Source organism: Epinephelus fuscoguttatus, linkage group LG4, assembly GCF_011397635.1.
Source record: "Epinephelus fuscoguttatus linkage group LG4, E.fuscoguttatus.final_Chr_v1".
Taxonomy (NCBI): domain Eukaryota; kingdom Metazoa; phylum Chordata; class Actinopteri; order Perciformes; family Serranidae; genus Epinephelus; species Epinephelus fuscoguttatus.
In genome coordinates this window covers 29,375,984-29,388,325 of record NC_064755.1, presented here as the reverse complement: position 1 = coordinate 29,388,325, position 12,342 = coordinate 29,375,984, and the positions used below count along the sequence as shown (strand labels likewise).

The 12,342-nt window shown below is 43.6% G+C and overlaps 1 protein-coding gene across 1 annotated transcript in view; it reads left to right on the top strand.

Annotated features, from left to right (window-relative positions):
* Positions 1-12,342, top strand: part of tspan18b (tetraspanin 18b) — a 41,358-nt gene that overhangs the window by 19,601 nt on the left and 9,415 nt on the right. The window contains exon 2 of the mRNA XM_049573838.1: positions 4,322-4,405. Within this exon, the coding sequence (XP_049429795.1) occupies positions 4,403-4,405 (3 nt within the window). The 5' untranslated portion in view covers positions 4,322-4,402. The remainder of the gene's footprint in view (positions 1-4,321; positions 4,406-12,342) is intronic.

Genomic DNA, 12,342 nt, shown 5'->3' with positions numbered 1-12,342 from the left:
AAGAAAATAGTGGGTTAGCTGTGGCCAGAGAAGAGAGAGTGAGTGATTAATTGAGCGATGCCCTCTGATCATAGTGGGGATTGTTTCTCCATCGTGGTGGTTTATCTTTATCTCTGGTGGTTGACTCACACTGTTAGATCAATAAATCCAGATGGGGTGAAATGATAATTCTGCCTCAGCATTGCCCTCATTAAAGCAGCCATTCGGGAGATATATGGCTGCTGGCAATTACCCTCTTTCTCATTTCTATAATATTATCCGGTGATGTATATGGAATTGGACTTGCTTGGCGATCACCAGGGAGAGCTGACATCCAGAGCTGTGGATTTTCCCTTTTATTAAGTGTGTTTATAAAGGTTTGATTCCAAGCATAAAAGGCCCCAGAGGTCATTGTCTGTAAATGTGCCGTTGCCTCTCCGGCTCAGAGGTTTGCTTTTATCAACACTGGTGAGAAATTGAGGGCAAATACAGCTGTGAGGTGTAGATGGAAGAATAGTCACTTCCTCCCTAGGTTTCCTGCCCATTTCCTGTCCCCAGAGGAAGTGTCGCCAGTCAAGCTCCCTGCTGTTTTCTGACCTCTGACATTTCAGTCAAGGTTGGCCACCTGATTGGCAGGATGAGGAGACTTATGGAGGCGAGGAGAAAACATAAAATAGAAGTCCCTAGCCAATTGTGAAAATGTAGTAAAGGTCAGGGCGTGCTTGAAACAAACAAGTTCCTGCAGTGTGTCATCAGATCATGTTTGAAGGTCAGTGTTAAAAGGATACATTATTGGTTTTCAATCAGCTGTGTATCATGACAATGTGGGTAGTATGTGTAAATGAAATGTGGTAAACTTCCCTCCATCTTACCAGTGCTCAGATCCCCCTGCTCATCTCTCATCTCAAACCCAGTGGATTTTTGTTGGCTCTAGGGCTGTTGCTTCAACTACAAATTGCATCATCATGGATGCAAAGAGTACAGAAGCAGATCGAGAAAGAGACCCATCCCTCTCTCTCTGTCTCTCTCAAACTCAGATCAAACTGTAAAACTAAGAAGTGCTGACATATATAAACCAAGGTTCTGTTACTGTATCGCCTATATCTCGCCTTAAATGTTTTCAGACACATAAATAAGTGCTTTGTTTAGCACTGTCTAAACATTGAGACATTTTAGACAAGAAGCAGGTGCTATACTGTTTCCTGTATTATAAAAACAGGCTGAAAATACTGAAATCAAATGTTTTTAGAAACATATTTTAACTTACTGTTGAGCTTACAGATTGCTTGTTAGTAGCCAACTATCATATTGTTTCCTGTGATAAAATGGCCAAGCCTGCATTACTGTGTGGCGCTGCGCATCGTGTTAGTTGTATGTTTTCTCCCTCATAAGCGAAAGCAAATGCCGCAGCCATTTTCTCTGTTTTCTCTGGTCACATTATAGCACCAATTTTAAAAGCATTTGTGTCTTTCTTCTACACAGACAGCCCAGTTTTATGAAAAGAACATCTTTCCAGCAGTGAATTACTTCTTTTATGTCTGTTGTGAATGTCTACGCTCGAAGATATGGTGAAAAGCCTGCGGTCACAGGGGCGAAACACAAAGAATCATACAAACGGAGGTAATAGTGAGTTCACACTTTCGGACAGTCTCTCCTCATGTTGCCGCACTTGCATGTATACACAAAAAGTACACAGAACAGACAGAAGTAGATGTGTTAAAAGTGAAAACAAGAACTTTAGAGAGAAGTTGAAATCCTTCCCACACCGAATACATTCAGACCCAACCTCAGAAGACCTGAGGATAATTAGACCTAAAATCCAAAGTGCGGTCAAGCTGAACAGATCCTAATATAGAGAGAACACCAGCACGACAGCAGCATGAAGCCCTATTTTCATCTCCTGCACCAGCAGTGAAACATCCTGCAGCCAACTGGGCGAGAGTAGGTAATACTTTACAAACTTTTTAATGTCTGTCAATCAAATTCCAAAAGTCATTTAATAGCATGCATTTTCATAGGCTACAGATTTCCAGAAATCACACTGTGAATATGATGCACCATGTGATCAGAGCTAATACTGAATATGCTGAGATCCATTCAGTTTCAAGACCTGTGGCAGGAAAGTGAGACCCGACCTGAGCTGATTAGACCAGGGGTTCCTAACCGACTCACCAGTTGGGAACCACTGAGTTAGACTGAGTATAATTTGGGTCTAGTCCAACTTGAGTCCACAGCCCCCAGTACAATATTGGATACTTTTTGACGATACTTTTTTATTTGAAGCATAGCCACTCCTTCACTCCTCTTATTTCTTTATGGCCACTTCAGCTTCCTCTGTTATCTCTCTTGTGAATTGGCCTGTGGGGTTTAACTACAATACAAACTGTATGTAGATTAAGCACATAATTTGTAATGTGCTAGTGTCTTACACACTGAATAGATGTTGGTGATGCAATAATATTGTCAGAGCCTGAAATAGCAGAGGCTAATCAATTAGTGGCTGCCTTGATGTTTAAATTGCCCGCAGTGCTCGTGAGCTTAAATGTCAATGACTAGTTGGCGAGAGAGATATCCTTAAAAGGGAAGCTATTGAGCGGATGTAGATGAAACCTTTTCTCTAGTGTTGAGTCGTTCGCCGCTTTGTTGGACCCTCAGCGGCCTGGCCTTTCTGTCTCCCTCGAGGGTTCGTCCCATTGTTGTGCTTTCTCAGCCGTCTGCGCTGATCTCTCTTCTCACCCCCATAACCGATTCAATGAGGCTCTGCGATCCTATTGGTGCTCCACTTTCCAGTGAAAAGGGTTTCCATGGAAACCAAAAAATAATGCAGACCCTCACCACTGTTGCTCTCCAACAGCTAATAGCTCTCTAAACAGGGGTTCAGGAGAGACACCTCTGCAACAGGCTTCAGGGTAAAATTTGACCACTCTGCTGCTCAGCACCAGATTACAGACGATTATGTACCTATCTGCTGCTGTTGTGATGGACTGAAACAAAATGGAAAGGGATTACGGTGTTGTATTGCCTAGGGATGTGTTTGCTAAGCCATATGGTGAATATTTTGTAAATGACTCTTTCAAATAGACTCCATACGCTGGCTCCCTGTGCATGTGTAACCACCGTGGAGATGCTATTGATTCCCTGAGCTTGTGCTTTGTAGTGTCTGAATTCAATGGTCTTTGATAAGGGAGTGTATCATTCCGGTGCATCTTCCCCACTTCTCGGATTTGTCCGTTTTCCTCACTCAGGCTTTGATTGCCTTTCCTAGATGCAATCAGAAGCCCCTGTATTGTGTACGGGGGAGGGTGTGTTGCTGCCACTGTCAGTTGGGTTCTACGTCCTGGTGAATCTGATGTCTGCTGGCAATATGGTGTGTCGGCGGGATGATGTGGCTGGCTCTATCAGCCAGAATGCTCCTGGGACATTCTCCATCCCCAGCCCCCCGTCAGACTGAGAATACCCTGCCTGTATTTCACCATCTAATGTGGCAAGAGCTGCATGCTGTTCATGCCTCCGTAGGCAGCTCTCGCCATATTTGATGCTGTAGTTGTCTGTGCCAGTGCTTTGAATACAGCTCCAAAGTATTGTCAGTCAAAACCATGCTCCTGACTATTTTTGCACATCGGTGCTGGAATACCAGCAGTTTAATTGGCTCTCATTGCTATATCGTTATTTTCAGCTGGGAGACACTTGTGGCAAAGCAGTTTAGAACCAGGAGAAAAAGTTTAAAGCATTTATGCTCATTAGACACGGTTGGTAGGAGACGTATCGTGCATTGACAGTTTAAGCCAGCAAGTAAGAAAGCAAGGTATTCTCCTCGCAGTGAATAATGCATGAGTTCAGATGCTCATCAAGGTCACGTCAGAAGCTGTATGAGGAGTCTGTGGTGAGTTGAGTCTTCTAATAAAGGGTAATTAACAAAGTGAGAAGATACACACATTCAAACACCTCAAGGCAGATATTAAATTTTTACCTGCCAAGAAAGGAGGCCTGGACTGCGACCATTAAAGGCACTACCTTTATTTTATTCTTTCCTTGTTAATTTTGCCTTCCAGCTGAGAAGTGAAACATTCACACATAAAACACTGATGCAGTCTTAAATTAGCTCGCTGCTGGGAGCGAGCGCTTCATACATAATAAATGCAAACTCTGTCATTTTAAGTGTCCTAGAATTTTATTTTCTGTGGGTTTTTTTTTTCTAACTCAGTCTTATTCTGTACAAATGAATTACGCATACCAAGACAAATGTGCCACTTTTCTGTCTCCTGGCTGGTGCCTCACTGTTTATTCATCTCATTAGCTCAATCGTGACCTCTGCTTCTTCCTTTGTGCTTCTGTCCAACAGCCCATGAAAACAGGAGAGGAGAGAGAACCGAGAGAAGTCGTCAGCTTCACCTGAACAAAGAAGAGGCACAAGCAGATACACATGGTATGGCAGTATTTTATCTATAAACGAAGCGCACATGGTCTTAAAGAAAACTCTCAGCTGTTGTTCTGCCCAGCATCCGTAATGTGGGGGTGTTGCCGTGAATGATTTCTACTGAATCCAGCAGTGATTCCACTCTCAGCAGATGCATGTTAAATCAGCGAGAGAAACAGCAGAAAGACCTTGTTGACAGACTCTTTTCAGTAAGATGCTGACAGCACAGGCGCAAAGCCATTGTTGCCGTCAACAGGAGGCACGGCGCTGGTGAGAGCCGGTGCACGAAGCTGGTCCTGCGAAGAGGCAGACAAGTGCTTTTGTCCTTTACCCACCACAGCAGGCCAGCACTGGTCTTTGTTAGGCTCTGATTTGCATTGGCATTTGTAATATTAGTATTCAAGGCACGGCTGAGAGGCAGACATGTATAGATTGAGAGGTTAAAGGGGAGTTTAAACCCAGACACATCAGATGTAATCAGTCATAGCACATAACCATAAAAGCAGCAAAGCAGACAAACAAATATGTGTTACATGTGCAAGTGATGTGAAACATTATAACCAGATTCTTGAGACATTATTAGTTTTATAAGAACTGATTTAAAGGTTAATGCTGGTTTATTACAATTTGGGTCTTGCTTTCTGAGTTTTTGACATAATTTAATAAGATTGTAGCGACTAATGAGCTGCTGAGACCTGGGAACACTGCAACATTGTTTGAAAAAAAGAGGTCAGACAGGGTAAGAAACACGAGTTGTCAGGTGACCAAACCCATTTGAATCAATCAAAGGTTGTTTGGAAGGGAAAAGAAAGGCCTAATTTCAAAGACTACCCAAGATTACCCAAATCATCAGGTATAAGCATCCAAAACAGTTTACACTCCGACTTCTTGGTACATTTACTTAGTATAGTGCAGTTTGTTCCTGTGCAGTGAAGGATTGTACCAACATTTTGGATGCTCACTTTCAAGTTTACCCCCAAATAAAGTGGTTCATATCATTTATCTATACTACAAATTAAGAACAGTGTTATCATAATCAGTGTAGATTATTTAAGGGACAATTCACACCAGAATCAAGAATACATATTTTACCTCTTACACGTGGTGCTATTTATCAATCAAGATTGTTTTAGTGTGAGTTGCAGAGTGTTGGAGATACTGTCGAGATTTCTGCCTTCCTTTAAAATATAATGAAACTAGATGGCACTCGGCTTGTGGTGCTCAAAGCACAAAAAAATATGTTTCAAAAACTCAACAGCAATGTCTCTTTCCAGAAATCATAACCCAGCTACTGAAGATAATCCACAGACCGTGTTGTGAGCAGTTTCATGTAGGAACTATTTTCCTTCTACCAAACTACACCCACCAACCGTATCACTGTGCAGAAGGAAGAGTGCATCTACTCATGGACAAGGGGTTTGTGCTTGTGAGAGTGCGAGATGTTACAATAATAACGTCCTCCATGGCTAAGCTGTAACATTAGCTAGCTCAGTGATGCTAGGTGACCCAGCAGTAGATGCACGCCTCCCTCTGTGTGGTGATACAGTTGGAGGGTGTAGTTCAAAAGAGACAATATAGTTCCTAGATGAAACTGTTCACAACAAGGTCTGTGGATTATCTTGAGTAACTGGGTCATGATTTCTGGAAAAAGACATTACTGTTGAGTTTTTAAATGAATTATTTTGGTGCTTTGAGCACCACAAGCTGAGTGTCATCTATTTCCATTATATTGGAGAGAAGGCAGACATCTCTACGGCTGATATCTCCAACACTCTGCAACTCACACCAAAACAGTCCAGACTGATAAATAGCACTACAGGTGAGAGGAAAAATGTGTATTTTTGATTTTGGGATGAACAGCCCCTTTAAAAATTAAAGTTCTTTCTCGACCTTGGAAACTGTAGTTGATCAAACAGTCTCACCACATGGTCTATCTACAGTAGTACTTGCTCCTGAGCTTTTGATCAAGCAGTCTCACTCGACAGAGTAAGTTTGCCCAGAACTTTTTCCATCTTGGTTTAAAAGTTAGGATTAAATTTCACTCTTTATTTTAGAGACAGCGGTTGACAAAACAACCTCATCAGACTGAAATGAAAGTTTCAACATCCACAGTTTCGGTGGGGCAAACTCCATCTGTGAGACTGTGTGATACAATTAGAAGCTCCGGGACAACTAATCAATGAACCCTGTGGTGAGACTATTTTGTTAAATATAAATGAAAAGAAGACCCAAATTATAATAAACCAAAGTGATCCTTTTAAGTTCTGTGATGAATGCTTCAAGAAAGCTTGATCTCAACCGATGCTCTATAATCACACAGTCACAGAGTTACATTAATAACCACATGCAGTACAAGGTGCCTCCGCTGCAGAAAATCACAAGCAAGATCAAAGAGTCATGGATTTTCTGCTACGCTCTTCATGCAAAGGCATTAACACACTTTTAGGTTTATTTCTATGAAGTTGTTATTTTTGCAACGGGGCCTCCGATATAAGTGGATATCTCTTTCATCTGAGGCACAAACATTCACAAGCTTTATCCTTGAGGCTTTTGTTTTTAATCTTTGCATTGCGTTTGAAACGTCAGCCTGTAACACAAATTAGGTTACACTGTTCCTTTTGCTGTTTCTCTCTTTCTTTCGTTGAACTTTAGCTGAGCGTATGAAGGTTTAGATGTGTGTGTGCTACACAAAGTCATCAGTGAGTGATGAAACAGCTTTGAGGTCCTCTTCAGAGGGGAACTCTCTGTATTCAAACTAACATATGGCCTTGCAACAGGGTGTGAGTGATCGCTCATTAGACAAATGGCCGGCCAAGCTGTCCCCTCTGTCGTAAAGTGCAGGGCTCCGCGTCCCTTTGTTTTCTAACAGGAACTAGTGCTAAGTGGAGATGCCAAATACTGCTCTGCAGACAAAGGCCACTCTCACCACATATCCGGGTTGCCGTGGAGACTGGTGTTCTTATTGGAGGGCTGGAGAGATCACAACCGGTGCTAAAAACAACCTCAGTGGATATTACAAAAATTGTGTATCTGAGCCACAAGACAGTCAAAACTAAGATTGTTTTATCGTAGAGAGCATATTTCTGCTCACTGTCAGGATATGGTGACGCTTGAGCACTTGTGTGTGTGTGTGTGTGAGTTGGTGTGTATTTTGTGCTTCTGCGCATGTTTACCCTCCTAAGTTTCCTTTTGTGTTTGGTCCCCTGAGGCTGAAAGCGTTGTCTCTGCTTAAATCTCCCATTGTTTACTTCTGCCGAGGCCATCTGTGATGTAAACTCTCTTTACATGGAGATTTGGCAGAAACAACAGCCTTGAATTGAACGATATATGGTAGAAAACAAGGTCCGCAGAGAACATTACCAACATTTTAATAGTCTCTTGCCTGAGGGTCAAACACTGGTCACATTAGAGTTGGTGGAATTATTGATTGGATTTTCAAACTTTTGGTCGAACTGACATTGATTTTTGCTCCTCATGACCTCATCATAATGAAAAGAATTTGGCTAAGATTGTGGGAACTTGCAGAAAAGAAGGCAAAAATACAAGGACTGCAGGAAAATAATTCATTCTGTTGTCGTCACAGTCATTATTGAGCATTTAGTTCTGAATTGAGTTATTACTCATTTTTGTGGAAAGCCCCAGTGGCATTGTGTCATCTTCCAAACCTCCCCGTGGGAAAAGCCCGAGCTGAGCCCTACCAGGCGGTTAGGTGCAGAAGTGTTTATGTGTTCATTGTGTGCTGATACCACATACCCTCACTGCCAGACAACCAGCAGACTAAGAGCTGGAACTCCAGGGGATCAATGCATCATTGACCATGTGCCTGGGCCTGGTATTGATCCAGCCCCGCGCAGCCAGTTTGTATCTTCACTCAGCCAGATAGAGGTGCCGACACAATTAAGTGAGAATCCCTGCTTTGAGAGAGCGAGGATCACACACACACTAGTGTTCAATAGAAGCCAAAATCTACTCATCTCAATCACATGTCCTCTGCTGGAGTTAACCGAGAAGCTATCAATACCCTTCCCCCTTCCAATCTTTCTTATCTAAGGAGCTGGAGAATCGATTTCACTGTAGGAGCATGAGCAACTGTTAGTACTGAACCAACAGCTGGATGCGTGCCCAGTTGGGATGTCAAGAATGTGGCCTGCAGTGCTGTTGACAACACATGGTCAGTGAGTTTCTGACTGCGCATTTGTTCGTTTTGGAAGTCTTCTCTAGTTAATCAGGCTTTTGTTCAGGAGTGTGTCAGCTGCCTGGTCAGAGGACTTCTGCCCTCCGGGGTTCACACAATCTCATCCGCAAACTGAATAGGTCAGGAGAGCGCCACTCACAGGCTCAGATAAGAATTGCTTGAGATTCACTGCACGTATTGCAACAATGGACTGAGATGATAAATGGCTTTGCAAGGCAGAGCAAATTCATCAGTGGCTGCCTACTTTTTTTTTGTGGTGAACTAGCAGTGCCCATAATGCGTAGAAGCCGTTAATGTTCACAATCCTATATATATACTGTGAAAACTCATTAAGCTAAGCTTGCCTGAGGGTAGATCATTTGTATGTCTCCACCTCAGCATCGAACCAACATGAAGACCTTTGCTACAAGCCTGGCAGTTTCTCCAACTTCCCAACCCCGGCTGAGTTTCTACGCTGTGCTCCCTGTGTGAGCTACTCCCACACACACTGTGTGCTGTGTTGCCTTTGAGCTACTTTCGTACACTTTCTCTCTGCGCTTGTTCACTGTTGTCTGCAAGCTGCATGCCCTCTAAAGCAGCATACAGTGCTAGAGCTGCTTAGCATTCAGTACACTTCAAAGCTCCTCAGTGTGACAGCACAGCCCAGGGCTCATTCTCTCCTAATTGGAGGTTCATTAAGGGACATGGCGCGCCTCAGGGGAGCCCTGCTCACTGCCAGAGGAGCCTGTCTTTATTCGGATTTTGGGGTGTTTACTTGCTGCGGCTGATTTAGGAAGTCATGGAGAAATATGAAAATGGGTTTTTAATTGAGATAAAGGCTGATGTGGCATGTGTGTGGTCCCTTAGTGTCATTGTCGGAGGGTATTAGCACACTCCGGAGAGAGCTTTAGTACGGCACGGAAAAACACACCTGCTCCAGCTGCACCAGGGAGCCAGAGGACGAAATGTGCCATCCCCAGGGTTCAACTACAGGTGATCATTTAGAGGGTCAATGACATTTAAAAGGGTCAAGCTCCAACCCTTCTATTCTCAACAGGGTTCCAGTATTAATGGTTATTTGTAATGCTGGCTCACGCTCAACATGAAGTGAACTGGTTAGCGGGAGGGTGGAGGGTGGCGACAGTTTGGCAAGGAGCAGACACACTGTCCTTGTCATGGTGATCCATTTGTCCGGGGCGGTGGCCAGTGAAGCAGGGGAATACGGACTCACTTCATTAATCGTGCCGAAAGTGTCAACTTCAAGGAGAACCACCCAAGGGTGTACTATTTATATATGCTCCAAATGCAGGTCTATGTCTTCCTTATCTTTTAACCACAGTGGGTTGACATGACCATCATGATCGTGTAGACACAGGCCAAACATACCTCCGGATTATTGAGTTAAGTGTGAAAACAGGCCTGTAGAAATGTGTCAGAGTTCCTCATCTTCATACTGAGAAGAATGTAGGTCAGATGGGTTTGCCCTCATTACAGTGCTCTGGCTTCTGTCGGTCCTGTGAAGTTGATTTAGGATCACTTCTCATTAATCCCCTATCAAACTCAACCATGCTGGGGCTCCACTGCCCAGGCTGGCTGTGGGTCGGCCTTTGCCAGGAGTAAACAATGGGATCTTAGTGCCGTTTGGCATTTCATGATGTCAGTAATAGGAGATGCTGCAGACGTAGATGGAGTTGGCATTTACTGGATACCTCAGGGCAGAGACTGCCACTTAGATTGTCAGATTGAGGACATACATACATACAGTATTTCCAGCTAACAATGTCTGCAAATATAGCAGTGCAGGATTCCTTACGGCTGCGTTTGTTTCATGTTTGTTTATACTGGGTGGGTTGGTTCTTTTTTTGCTAGACTATACAAACACAATGCCACACTTATCCTGACACATTGCTGGCTTAGCAAAGCAGCACACCTGAGGAAGATCTGCCTTTAATCTGGTAGTAATTTGTCGATGTTGTTGTTGCTGCAGCTCCTGGGGTGTGAACCACGTTTCCCCTGTCCACATAATGCACTCTGCAGAATATTCAGAGAGACCTAGTGGTCTGATCACTACGCCTGGGCTGTGATCGATGAGGACCTGCGCTCCCATGGGAGTCATGGGAAAGACCAGTTTGTTTACTCTGCACTTTCTCCAGGGTCCCGGTGGCAGTTTGATTTATACTTTGCTGGTTTGCACCATAAGCTTGTTATTCGGAGCCCGGCTAGGCCCGAATCGTCCACTTCATTCTTAAGCATCCAATGCATTTTAATGCAGAAAAGAAAATTGGCTCCAGATCTGACAGTTGGTTTGACCCTGCGATGGGAGCGAAGAGCGAAAGGGTGAAGCTGGAAGAGAAATCAGACATTTTGTTTGGAGAATGAGATGTGAGCTGAGCCCTGAGAGTTTTTCCATCCGACCCTTTCCTCCCCTTTCCTCCCCCTCCTCGTTCCGCCTCTTCATCCCTTGCTCCAATAAATACAGTTTGCACTCTTCATAGGGGCCCAGGACTAACTGTGCAGAGCAGGAGGGATGAGAAAGGGCCTTTTCTAATGCTTTCTTTCTGAGACTGTAATTTATGCAAATCTCAATTAAGACCTCCTGTGCCCTCATTAGGCCTTTCAGTGGGGCTTAGGAAAAAGGGGGGGTTAATTAAAACCCATCTCCAGCAATGAGGCTGTTGGTTGCTCTCAGAGTACCACTAGGAGAGTGATCAATACCTAAGCATATCATTATGATTTAGAGGAGGTGTTAAACCATAGCTCTAAATCAATTTCCCTGGGTCTGGGGAGGAAAGGAGGAGAGGAAAAATAATAAGCCCTCAGGCTGGTGAGGGGAGGAAATGTTCTCATTCTGTGTTAGCTCGCTCCTGCAGCAGACAAAGACCGCCTTCACATCTTTAGTATTGTTCAATTTTATTGTCACGGCAACTTACACAAGCCCACAACGAGACAAAAAACTTTCTCTGGAGCTCACAGCACATTGAAATTAGAAGCAGGAGGAAAAACAAAGCAGTGCGGGCACACCACAATAAAAGAAAACTAGAGTAGAAAAAGATATGGGTCATGACTTTCTTATTCGCATGACTGCTATACTTTTGTATGAAATAATAATTTGCAGCAACCAATTGAGAGTTTTGTTAAAGACATTGGTTTGGAGAGATTGTGGTTTATTTCACCTGAAAACGGAGAATTTCCGAGTGAAAGGGGTGAAAGGGTCAAGGCTGAATTACATCTGAACGACAGCAGAGCCCCTTCAAAGACAGACAGGAATCAAAGCTGGCGTCGATCACAACCCGGGCTTCACCGCCGTCTCAGGGAAGCAGAGAGATCACCCAAAGGAGCCATCGGACAGCACATCAGGCATTGGGAAGACTGCCTGAAGATTATGAGATTACATCTGACGGACGTGCTGCAAAGTACAGACAAAGAGAAGTGAAAAGAAGGCGTTAAACTTTTTTTTGTTTTCAATTAAAGGTGATGGTGTCTCGCTGCCTCGTTGTGTAAACCTATTTACAATTCCTCAGAGAAGTTGCTTTCTAATCCGCTTGTTTCTCAGCCTCAATCCTGGCTATCACTATGGGAGAGCAAATTAATAATCACAACTACAAAGCAAAGAGTGCCGGTTCGTTTCTGCCAAATAATTAATTTTCTTCTTTCACTGAGACTGCAATTATAGCTGCCCCACAGATTTTTTCCTACTTCAGTTTTTGCAGAATACGTAGAGATGAATCCTTAGACAATTCCTGTCCTCCCTGAGGGGGAAGCGTGTTCATTT